This window comes from Lynx canadensis, chromosome C1, assembly GCF_007474595.2.
Source record: "Lynx canadensis isolate LIC74 chromosome C1, mLynCan4.pri.v2, whole genome shotgun sequence".
Lineage (NCBI taxonomy): Eukaryota > Metazoa > Chordata > Mammalia > Carnivora > Felidae > Lynx > Lynx canadensis.
In genome coordinates, this window is record NC_044310.1 from 173,491,671 (window position 1) to 173,504,734 (window position 13,064).

Consider the following 13,064-nt stretch of genomic DNA (forward strand, 5'->3'; position numbering starts at 1 on the left):
ACCATTAATTACAGAGTTTCGTTTGTGAGAGCCTGCCAGGGTTTTAGGAGTAGAAACCGAGAGGCGGATAAAGCTGTCCTCATTTTTAAACAAAAGTAGCACAGGAGTTCCCGGCGGGACCCGGGAGCGTGGGGTGCCCCTGGACGCGGGCGGGTTGGGACCCTTGGCCATCCCTACGTGCACCACTGTCCCCCTGGAGCTGGGTCCGAGGCCCTCGTCCAACAGCGCTGCCGCGGCCCGGGGATCTGAGGGACTGGGGCTTCGGCATTGGCACCTCGCTCTCGGGACGGGAGGCGACCGCGCGCACGGAAGTGCACCCGGCTCTCTCCAGTCGGAGGACGGCTCTCCTCCTCCTTCACTTCCTCCAGCGCCGCTGCCAGGCCTCCCGGGCCGGCTCCTCCCCCTTCTCTACCTCCTTCCACCGCCCGCGGCAGCACTCAGGCGGGGGGTGCGGCGCTCACCCGCGCAGTCCCGAGCGGGAGCCCAGGCGCGGGGCGGCCGAGCGGGAGGGAGGTCGGGGGCCGCCGGCGCCGCTGTCCCCGCCCTGCACGCCCTGCGCCCCACTTCCCGGGCGGCCGCTCGGTGGCTCAGCCCTCCCACCTCCCCGGGCGCTGTCGGGGACTCGCCGCGAAGCGAGCGGCCGGCCAGTTTCGGCGCGCGCAGGCGGCGGCGGGCCGCGGGCACCGTGCGCTCCGGGAGGGGTGGCCGCGGCTCCGGCCTCGGCGCCCCGCGCGCGCTCCGGCGATGGCTTCTCCGCCGCGGCGGCGGCTGCGCCTTCGCCCGCGCCGCCTCCTGCTCCTTCTTCCCGGATTCCTGCTGCCTCTTTGCGGCGCCTTCAACCTCGACGTGGACAGTCCTGCCGAGTACTCCGGCCCCGAAGGAAGTTACTTCGGCTTCGCGGTGGATTTCTTCGTGCCCAGCGCGTCTTCGTAAGTGGCCGCACTTGGAAGGGGAGTCAGCCCCCTCCCCCACCGCGCGCGCCCACCCTGCGTTCCCCGGGGGAGACTGTCCGTCCCCCCACTCCCACCGGGGGTTTAGGTTCTGGGCGGATGGACGATCTGGGGAGGCGAACCCCCGCGGCACCCACCGCCTCCTCTCAGTGCCCCCCTCGCCTCTCCCCGGACGGACAGCTTTGAAGCAGACGTGCGCTTCAAATTCGGGGCAAGTGGGAAAGCAACAAAGGCTGGTCCCGCCGGACTCCGCGCCGCCCCTGCTAGCGTCTCGGGCTAGGTCAGGCTCATTCCCGAACTTCTTTTTTCCTCCGGTACCAGTTCGCCTTCCCCGTAGCCTGCTTCGCAGACTTAAAAAGCCCTCCCCCACACTTTCCGCCTCGCGGGCTGATTCCGTTTCTCGTTCGCTCCTTTTCCAGACATTCTGATGACTAAAATGACCATACCGTCGTAGTAAACTCGTGTCTTATCTCTGATACTGTCAGACCTTTGCACATTTGAGGGCGAACAGACGAATTGAATGTGTCATGTGTTCTTTTTATAGTGATTCATTATTTAGGTCATTGTTCACAAAGAACAAGGGTGTTTGCTGACTTTTCATTCACTGCGGGTCATTTGAATACTGCAGTATTTAAGAATTCAGTTACGTTTTCAAACTGCTAACGTTTTCGCGTTGCAAAGGCCGTCAGGATTTGTAACAGAGTTAATGTCACCATTGGATTCAAAGTTGTCTCTGATTTGACCGAACCTGACATCATCGTTCTCACCACCTCACCCCCATATTAGCGTTAGAAATGCTGATTTGATAGATGTTCACTGGATGCCTTCTGATGTTTAAGTCCTGTTTTCAAGAAGGAAGACTGTTCTTAGGGCTCTTGGAAATTCTAACATTTTTTCCCTTCTCTTTTTTCTGTATTGAAGGTACTATTTTTGAGGCGGTAGAAGGGGAATAATCTTGATGGTCAGTACTTTGATAGGACCATTTTTCCAACTCATGTGTGCCTACTTTGAGGGTGATCTAAATATCTTTCAATGATTTATTCATACTGTCTGAGTGTTGATCATCAAAGGTGTTGATGATTTGTCTGAGTGTTGATTCATCAAAGGTGACGACCTTGCAGCAGTAAATAGTATGGAAGCAATTAGTGGAAACTAGGCATTGTTTTATGTGGTGAACTCAGTTTTGTTTGTTGTCTTCTGTTTCAGCGCCTTCTATCTATCCAGACCTAAGCACAGATTTTCCAAAATGATAAAAAAATGATCACTAAGTTTGGGCAACATTTACTCCCTCCTCATTTGATTTAATCATTCTGTCAGCCTTATCTGTTATTTGAAAGTTCTTTTGTTTCCAGATAGCTTCAAGGGTATGCCTTGATAGTACCGATTTTAGTTGTCATCAGAGGTGCTCTTTTAGCTTTAATTGGTACAGAAATTCTAGTAGTTTTGAGAAAATATATTGTCTTTTGACAAGAGTAGGTACTTAAATTAGCAAGAGTTAGCGCTTAAATACTTCAGAGCTGATGGAATGTTTTGTAAATGGTGTAAGTTGAAACCGTCTGAGTTTAGCAGTGTAAAGATAATGACAAGATGATAAACTTTAAGTGTTGTTACTATGGAAAATGCAGTAATATCGAACTGTTGTCATGAGAGGTTTACCATCTTTGATTGCCAGCCTGGACGGCTAATCTTTGACTAATCATTGTAGTTATTGAATATATTATGAATACACAGGTTGCATGACCTCTCATGTGGGCCTTCAATGGTAAGGTAAAATTGAACTTGCTTTGATTCCATATAATATTTTGAAATCTTCATCAGTGACTTTGTTACTGATAGACTAGTGAGTTCTAGATGTAGTCTACCGTAAACAGACATCAATTTTGAGATTAAAAAAAAAAAAACACATACAAACAAAGGCTTCTTCTTAGCTTTTCAGATTTTACAAAGCTTAGTGTAAAATTATGCTTAATTTTGTAAAAGATACTTTTAAATTTAACAAGCATTGGATCCAAGGTACATGAGGATGTGATTTATATTAACAGCTGCACTTACTGTTGTCGTTATTTGGTGTGATTATAAACTTCTAAAATAAAAAAAAAATCCACAAATAACAAAGTGTTTATTAAAGACTCCTTTCTCCTAAAAGAAGAATCCCTCGATCAATGAGGAAGCAACAGTAATGAAGTCTCTTTCCATTGCTTCTAGTTTCTTTTGGTACCTAAATACTCCCAGCAAGCTGTAGAATTATTTTATGTTTCATTTTTGTTGTTATAAAAAATTGTTACTGAGTTAATTTCCATATTGTTGTGAAAACTAATGAGTCACTATTAAAGAAAAGGAAAAATACTAAGGACAAATATTAAGGTGACTCCTCAAGAAATCCCTTCAATCATGAGTCCTAGGTTTAAAGTGAAAGGTCACAAAAATTGTGATTTAAAATTGTGAAAAATAATAAGTCAGCATTCTGCATTTTTTCCCCTATATACATTAATTTACAGTGACTATATTGCCAAACTTACATAAAATTTAAAGATCATATACAGGCCATGAAGTAAAGTCACATTTTTCTTGGGGGAATAATTGGAGAAATTGAAAATTGCACCTTAGGTTTAATTAGGATAATGATATCTTGTGTTGATTAGCCTATTTTATAACTCACAAAGCACTTTTACTTATGGTATCTCACTTCACTCTATAGCACAAAGCACCAGGGGAAGTAGGGAAGTAGATAAACTCATTGCTACAGATGAGGACACTGAGGCCAGAAAGGTTTTCAGTCTTTATTTGTTAGAGTGGATTGGTGTGAGGTTGGGGGCAAGTTGGGATCAAAAGACAGGGTATGAAATTAAAGTCCATTTAATTTTAGGATTCAAATTAAAAAAAATTTGTTTTAAGTTTACTTATTTTTGAGAGAAAGTGCTAGTGGGGGAGGACCAGAGAGAGGGAGACAGAGGATCTGAAGGTGGCTGTGCACTGACAGCAGAGAGCCTCATGTGGAGCTCGAACCCATGGACCCTGAGATCATGACCCGAGCTGAAGTCAGACGCATAACCAACTGAGCCACCTAGGTGTCCCACAAATTTTAAATTTTTAAGAAGAAAGTAACTGGACAATTTTCTTATTTATTCTTCAAATATAAGGTTTACAGTTCTCATTTTACATATATATTTTTACATAATGCTATAATGAGCAACACTGGATTGGAATTCTTGCCCCCCCCCCCTTAAATACTAATGAAGCCTTGTTTACAGTTGCTTCATGTTCCTGTGACCCCAAGGAAGAGGTGTGGGTGAGTTTGCCCTGGTCGCAGAAGGTCCTACAGCGCATTCAGTAGTTCTCAATTCTGACTTCCTGTTTGCAGCACCTGGAAAACTTTTAAAATAAAACTGCTGCCCTGGCAGCATCTTGGATTTAAAAATAGAGCTTCAACTTCATAATCCCACAGCCTGTGGATCTCTCCTCCTTGACCAGCCCATCTTACCTCCACTCATTTTCACCAAGTGGTGATGTCAGTTGCACCTTTGTTTCTAATAATGGTGCCATCATTTTCTCTGTTGCCCTGGAAATAATTTCGTATTCCTCCCTCTCATTTTCTATTTTTCTTTGTCTCTCCTACTGTAGTCCCCTAATATTAGTCAGTGATTAGTCACCAGACAGAAGGTCCTAGAAATTCTTCCTTGTTAATATTTCTTGCATTCATCTCTGCTCTGCACCTGACTTCAGCTTCCTTGATTTCAGCTTAGAAGGGTGGTCTGTGACACTCAGATCCTCATCCCTGTCCCCATCCTTTGGCTCTTAGATCTTACATGTTTCTAATAGTTTTATCTTTCTGAAGCATCTTTTTGATCTGGTACTCTACTAAAATTTCCTCAACAGTACGTCCATGGCCAGAGAGAAAGTCCAGACTGCTTAGCCTGGATGAAGCCCCTTTTCCTGACACAACTTGCATGTACTTTTCAATGTTGACGCACAGTTTCTCACCTCAGCGTTGTAACCATGTTCATAACCCTTCTCATAGTGATGCCAGCTCATTTTTGTGAACTTTGTGTGGCTCTGGCTATATTGGTTGTTTATTCTTGTCATAAGTAATATACATATATAGACTATACCCTTATAATTTAAAAGGCAAGCTCTGTGTTGATTACTCCTGATTAAGCCCCCCGGGGTTTATAGGACATTATAAAAGAAAAGAGAAAATGTCTAGAATTTATAGTTACTGTGCTTGTTTCATGTCATATAAATATTGACCCTGCAGCACTTTTTTTTAAATGAAAAGTAAATCTGAGACTGGAATTACCTCTCTGAAAAAACATTCATGCTATTTTATACACATTTTTTTCTATATACGGGTGTGGTAATTTTTCGAAAGTCGCTTTTGATGAAGGCTCATTCACTGGTCAGCCCGGAGTCAGCCAGATATATTAGACATGCTTTATCTTGGAGAAGTCAGTGCTGAAACAGCCAAATAACTTAGTTCATTTGGAGGGTTTAAAAAATGTACTTGTCATTGTTTGGCTGGTTGCCTCTCCTTGGTAGTGAAGGTCACATTCCCTGAAGCAACTGCCCTTAAAGTCCACTTTGGATAGGAAGTGCATCCGAAAGGCATCCTCCTGGTTGGTTTCTCTGATCCTCTTGTCTCCCTCTCGCTTCCTCTTCCTTCTCCCTGCCCATCTATTCTTTTTTTCTCCTCCCCACTCCTCCTGTACCTCTCCTCCCCCTTTTTTGTTTTCCATCCTGTCTTCCTCCACCCCCCTTCTCCTACACTTTCTCCTCACTCCCTTTTTCTTCTACCTCTCCTCCCCCACCGACACACTCTGCTCTTTATCTTTCAGAATTTCTTGTGGCATGATGTTGATTAATAGTCTGCCCGTGTATGTAAACCATAATGATGGACATGTCTTGAGTCATTTGACCAGAATAGTGAGGATAAGGATCCTGATTCTGTTCTTGGGTAAACTTGGGAGGAGATGGAGTCTGCCAGCAGAAGGCGGCAGGCATGTGAAACGGAGTTGCTCAGCTTCAGATTTTCGCTGCTAATCAGCGAAATCTCTGTCAGCTCCAGCTAACCCCAAGCGTCTTCCCCAGCTCCCCACTCTTGTCAGGAAGTGTTGCAAGTCCTCTACTTTGTACCCTTCTTCCTTTTTTTTCCTCTTGAGGTCTTGCATTTAAGTTAATTAATGATCCTTTGAGGAAACTGAGGAAAGGAAAGCCTTTTTGAAAATAGCTTTTAACTTTTATGTGTTCTACTTTATTAGAGAGAATAGTTTATTAATTGTTTTTAATTCTGGGGCCATCATATATTTTTATGATGCCTTCAGATTTTCTAAGTTTGTTTTTGTCTACTGTCCACATTCAGAAATCTTTTTAGAAGTGATCACAGTGGGCATTGTTATACAGGAAGCTGAGGCTCAAATATTGAACAAGTGACTTTCTCAGTTGATTTATATCGGGTAATTGTAACCTATAGTATCCAACTGCTTGTTAGACAGTGCTGTTTATATTGCCAAATTTTTTCAGCTCTGTCACTTCTCTTACCCTAATTAAGCTGTTACAGACATTAGTTAGACATTCTTAGATGAACTTCAATAATTACTTAATTCTTATAAAGCATTTCATTAGCAGGCTGTTTTGTTATTCTAGTAAAAAAAATACGTGATGTAAAATTCATTTTCCTAATACATCAACAGGGCTTTTGTTTTCTGTAGTCTGTGTTGCTTTTATATTCCTTAATTTTCTCAAATATCATCTTTTATCATCCTTTACTTTTTATTCTCTATAAATATTTAATTTCTCTTTATATAGCTCCTTCTTAGGACTTAACATTTGTCTAAGGCAGTTTACTTTCTCCATCTCCCCATTTTTCTTTTTTAAAAACTTTCTGTAATATTCTTTAAAAGTAAATATCATGTTGACACTTTGGACAAAGTACTTTTATTCCTCAGCTTTTTTTTCTCCCCCATTAACCTAGCATTTAGAAATTAACAGTGCTCACACATTCCTTTTATATTATTCTACCATTTCTGTGGCATTTCACCAATGTGCAAGACTGCACATGAAAGTATGCTTAGGAAAACCTAACGAACACCCATGTTAGTACATCTAATTACCCATCATTTCATGCCTACAATGTGCAAATGGCCGGATGAGAAGCAGCAGCCATGTTCATGGTCTTATCCAAGGAATGCGAACTTTGTGCTGCCAGTGGAGTGCAGTTTTCTTTCAGAACCCTCCTACCACGTCCTTTTTTGTGTCTTTGCTGAAGTCCCTTACTGCGAGTAACTTTCCAGCCCTCTCTCATAGTGCCCAAGTAAAGAAAGTGTCTGAAATCCAAAATTAAGAAGAAATATGTATGTAAAGAAATTGTTGTAAGGGTAATTTAAATAATTGGATGTTTAATAGAGGATGATTTTTGGTGGTAGTGGAAATGGCTATTTACATAGGGCTTTCTTAAGATTGAAGCCTGTAACTATCGAATTTACTTGCTACTTACCTGTCAATTAAAAAAACTTTTCTTGAGTGCTTGTTATGTGCCAGGCCCAAAGATAAATTAGAGTCTCCTACTTTCAAGGAAGCAATTTATTTATTTATTTATTTTTATTATTATTTTTAATATTTATTTACCTTTGAGAGAGAAAGAGAGAGAGAGACAGAAACAGAGAGAGAGGGAGTGTGTGAGCTGGGGGAGGGGCAGAGAGAGAGAGGGAGACACACAATCTGTCAGCACAGAGCCGGATGAGGGGCTCTAACTGAGATCATGACCTGAGCTGAAGTCAGACACTTAACCGACTGAGTCACCCAAGTACCCCTCAAGGAAGCAGTTTATTATAAGGTAGGAAGAATAGCTTTGATAAAAAAAAAATTATAAAAGATTCTATAATGTGCAATGTGGTGATGGTCAGGAAATGAGTTTTTCTTGGAAATTTCTAGGCAAATTCTGAGAACCACCTCCTTGGTCCTCATCTGGAACCTGGCTGTTACCCAGCACTGAAATCATATGTATACCTGTGATTGTATTATGGTTATTAGGACTATTGCAGGACTTGACCCCAGCCTTTTCAGGTGTAGACCCTGAAAAGTATACTTGTCTGAAATGTTCTTTTCCCTATCATGCGCTCAAAACTCATTGCATCCAGGGGCACCTGGGTGGCTTAGTCGGTTAAGTGTCTGACACTTGATTTCAGCTCGGATCATGGTCTCACAGTTTGAGCACATGTGATGGAGCCCCGCGTGGGGCTCTGTGCTGACAGTGTGGAGCCTGCTTGGGATTCCCTCTCTCCTGCCTCTGCCCCGCTCATGCTCGCTCACTCGCTCTCTCTCTCTCTCTCTCTCTCTGTCTCTCTCAAAATAAATAAACATTGAAAGAAAATTTAAAAAACCCCAAAAAACATTTAATCCAGATGAATAGGGGAAGTTTTATGATGTGTATGGCCAAATTTTTGACCTTTTGAAATGGAAAATTATTTATATTTATTTATACTTATAATATAAAATTATATTTATTTACATAAATATCTTAGCTATTAACCAGCTCCCCTGCAGTAAAGGAGGCTGGATGACATTGAGTGCCCTCTTATTCATGGGGGTACGTAAGGCCTCTCCTACTCATAGCCTTTTTTTTTTTCCTGCTGAGTGCAAACTAAGTTGGTTGTGATGAGAAGGAGCCAGCATTGATGTTTTACTGATGCCAAATATGACTGCATAAAGCTTTATTAAACAGGGTGTGGTTCGGTTGGGAGTTTTGCCTTTATTTTGAGTATGGAGTGTTTGGTTTTTTTTTTAATTTTTTTTTAATTTTTTTTATTGAGTATGGAGTTTTAAGATGAATATCAGAAAGCAGGATTCCTGTTAAACCAGCCAGTCAGTCATGCAGCCAGCTCTGGATGAGTCTAAGTATGATTTAGCAGATACCACCCGGAAGAAATGAAATTGAAATTGATAAGTAAAAGTTAAAATGAGCACATCTCATATTAAAATGTAGCTTTGTTCATAACTTTAAAAAAAAGGAAAGGCAGTGAAGTATTTTCTATGCTACAATTTAAGTGACTAAATGTTTAATGAGGAAGTGAAATAATAATGGTGGTAGCATTTATTGAGGGCCTTCCATGTATAACTATATCCTGTTTTCTTTTATACTTCAATCAGTTTCTTTTCATTCTCTTTTACTATATCCTCTTTCTTTACCTGACTCCTAAAGGCTCTTGCTCCCCAGAGCTCACTGTTTGGCTCTCTTCTTTCTAAAGCTTCCCTAAGTTGACATTCTCAATACATGATCTCTGAGGCAAAACTCTCCTCAGAGCTCCGGACTACCAATTGGTGTCTAACAGATACTTCAGAGTAACATTGAGAACTGAATTCTTGGTTTTCCTGTAAATATTTAATCTGCCTTCTGCTTCCTTACTCTTTAGGCTTTTTTCTTTTTGTGCAGTAAATTGCACTTCAGAATGAAACCTGGGTGACATTTTTTAATCTTCCCTTTCCCCCATATTACAGCCACCAGCTATTCCTGTTCATTCTATTCCAGATATTTCCAAAGTCTGCCCACCCATCTCCTTCTCCACCCACCTTCCCAATCTAGGTCACTATTATCTCCTCCCTTCCCTGCTGAAAGTCTCTTACTTTCCTTGTTCCATTTTGTTCCCCTCCCTCCTTAATCCTTTCCCCAGAAGGCACCAAATATAGTTTTCTCTATTAGATTGTGTCATTCTTTTGCTTAAAAAAAATGCAAAGGCTTCACATAGACCTTATGATAAAATCCAAGAGTATTACATTAGTTGAATGGCCCTGCTTGATTTAGTTCTTGCCAAGCTCCCCACCTTTATCATGTGTCCCTCTTAGCTTGCTCTTTTGCCTCAGCCACACCTTTTTCTTGAAACTGTCCGACACTGATCTTTTTCTTGCTGAGGGTCTTTGTCCCTCTGCCCAGGGTGCTCCCATCTACTTCTTCATGCCACACCCTTATCCCACCTTTCTCACCTTACCTCCCCCCCCAACCCCTCCCCCCCCACCCCAACACACAAACACTCCTTGGTGACCATCTAATCCTGTACATCTCGGTTATATTTAGCAGTAAGTTTCCTTGCTACTTTATCTAAACAAGGTCTTTCCTCTTCCTTCTTTACAGAAAACTTCCTTTGACTTCTCCTTATGTAAAGTAAGTCTTTCCCCTCCATTCTTTCAAGATTACTTTCCTTTATGTAAAGAAGTTTTTCCTTCACAGCATTTGTAAGCATGACTGATTTTCTTGGTCAGGTTCTCCATTTCTTCCCAAAGGGAATGTAAACACCACCGAGAGCAGGAAACGAGGTTGTTTTATTCATGGTGATGTTCCCAGTGCCCAGGACTGTGCTCTATGTAGACGAGACACTCAAGCCGTTTCTTTTTCTGAATGAATAGAAAAAACTAATGAAAAGGTCTCTTTTGCTTAGAAGCTGGACTCTGTATTATTTTGTCTCCTGCTCATTTTATCCTGATAAGAAATTGAATAGCGATCCTATTCTTTGGCCAGGATTGACTAGATTAATCCTCTGAAAAGATAAATTTATTAGTCATTAAAAAAAAATTACTGAAGTACAGTAGTTCCAAAACAAGATATGTTTTCAAAAAGAAAAAAATGATAGTAGGTAGAATTACAATACTTTAGAATTATTTATTTATTTAGTTTTGCTTAGCATTCAGGATATAGAAAGTCTATGGAAGACCACACACAAAAAAACCATTCCAAAAAACCCTAAATCAAAACATCTGTCCCAGATTCTAGCCAGCACACATTTTTAACAGCTTTTTTGAGATGCAGTTGATATATAATAAACTGTATATGTTTAAAGTGTACAGTTTGACCAGCACAGATTTTTAAATGACATGTCACTCTGAAGTTGCCTTATAAGATGTTATTAGCATGGATAAACTGTATTGAATAATGTATGTATGTAAGAGCATCAAATGAATATAGAAGATAGATTATGCCCTCAGTGAATGGTTAAAAATAATTGTGGATAATAGCAAGAGAATGATTGTTCTTTCTAAATCATAGGTTACTGTTTATGCTTTGTGCCACTTAAAATCTTATCTTCCCTTTTGTATTTTACCAGGATGTTTCTTCTGGTGGGAGCACCCAAAGCAAACACTACCCAGCCTGGGATTGTGGAAGGAGGGCAAGTCCTCAAGTGTGACTGGTCTTCTCACCGCGGGTGCCAGCCAATCGAATTCGATGCCACAGGTAAATATTTCAACAGTGGCCTCTTTTCCTTTACCCTCTCTTCCCTTCCCTCCTGTTGGGGAGCAAGAATTTCTGTCTCCATTAAAGGCCCTTCTACCTGGGCTAAGAATCAAGTTGACAGGAGACAGATAACAGGAGAAAATAAAAATTAATAGGTGCATATCTGTATGGGGAATCCATATAGACATGGAAATTCTGAAGACAGGCAGAATGAGGTATAGTATGTCATCCTGAACTAAGGAGAAAGGGGGTAGGGGTCTGGGATTTCAGAGGAAAGGAATGCATTTCATGGAGTGGTAATAAGAGAAGCAGATGTTTGATAGTTAGATGTTTGCCCTGCCATACAGATGGGTCACTCAGATAAAGTTTGTCTCTGTTAATAACCCATATTCTGAGAAAAATACTCAATTTAGCTTCATCTGTGTGGTTAAGGGAGCAACAAAAGTCTCTTGAGTCCACAGGATATCAAGTGCCTTCAGCTCAAAATAATCCATATGCCAAAATGGCACATTGGGGGGGGGGGGGGGGGGGGGTGTCCCGAAACCCCTTCATTCCCCCCATTAGATATTTATTTAGTATCATTTAATTTTTAAAAGAACTTACTTTAGCTTAAATGTAACAACTTAATAAAACAATTTATATAAGCACTTCAGATCCCTAGGAAGGTTACATCAAGACAAAAGACTTAACATTTTTCCTACAATTTTGTCATATATGTATAAAAGTCTTAAAAATACATTGTATTTTCACTGCTTTGGATGTCTTCAGTTTCAAACCGTGTGAATTTGCAGAAATCTGGGGAAATATATTAAAGTGTTTTTCTGTCTCTTCTGAGAAGAAGGAACAAGGCTTTTTGTCTTTTTCTTTGTCAGCAAAATTGAAGTGCAACTTACTGACAATTATACATCAAGTCCCTAATCATGAAATAATCTAAAACCTTGAGTGGTGCTACCAAAACCAGTTGAAGAATTTTTGTATTCAAGTAGATTTGGTTGACTTAAAAAAAAAAATTCTTACCCAAAATTTCTTGGATAAATTATGCATTATGGTTTGGATAACATTAAAATCTTATCTATAGGGACAAATTTCTGTGTCAGACAAGACTGTGGTGGAAAGGAGAAAAATAGCATGAGGAAGATGGGAAGAAAAAAGTTGTTTTACATTTACATCAATGAAATAAAATATATAGAATCCTGTACACATTTGTATTGGAATATTTGTCTACATTGGTGCAAACTTAGAGAATCTTCAAAGAAATAATGTGGCATTCTTTTGGTAAAATAGTTTTACAGAATTTTTTAACAATTTTGATTTGCTGGCTTTGAGAGAATATTTTAAGATAAGCCTAAAGACAACTAATTTTTTTTCCATATTGTTGTTTCCTGCTAGTTCTAAAATATATTAGTTCTGGGAATTATAATATTAGTGAAACAGGAATCATGGTGTAGGCTGTTCCATTTGGCATTCTGGTCAGTGCCAAAATGAGTGTCTGTCATTAAGTTAACTCTTAATAGAAATCAGGTCACATATTTGTTTTTTTCCATTTGAAATCATCTACATTAAGCCCTGTTGTATTTTCCATATATGGCTGACATTTGGAAAACCCCAAGAGTATGTCAATAGGCTCTATTTGACTACAAATGGAGAAACACCAGTGATTCAAAATAATACAGGTCAGGGCATTTATATCTTCTAACAAAATAAGATAATAATAAAATGAAACCATACTTTAGTTTTGATAGGTTGTACTTTTCAGATATATTTCTGTACTCAACACCATAGGTTTTTATGGAACACAAGATTATTTATTGCTTTTTTAAAATTTAGCTTTATGTACTGTTCTGTTTATTAACAAATTAATATATGCACTTGGTAAAAAAAAAAAAATTTCAAACAGT

The 13,064-nt window shown here is 40.4% G+C and overlaps 1 protein-coding gene across 1 annotated transcript in view; it reads left to right on the forward strand.

Annotated features, from left to right (window-relative positions):
• Nucleotides 1-744: 744 nt before the first annotated feature.
• ITGAV (integrin subunit alpha V) overlaps nt 745-13,064 on the forward strand; it is a 93,464-nt gene continuing 81,144 nt past the window's right edge. The window contains exons 1-2 of the mRNA XM_030325262.1: nt 745-929; nt 11,039-11,166. Of these exons, the coding sequence (XP_030181122.1) occupies nt 745-929; nt 11,039-11,166 (313 nt within the window). The remainder of the gene's footprint in view (nt 930-11,038; nt 11,167-13,064) is intronic.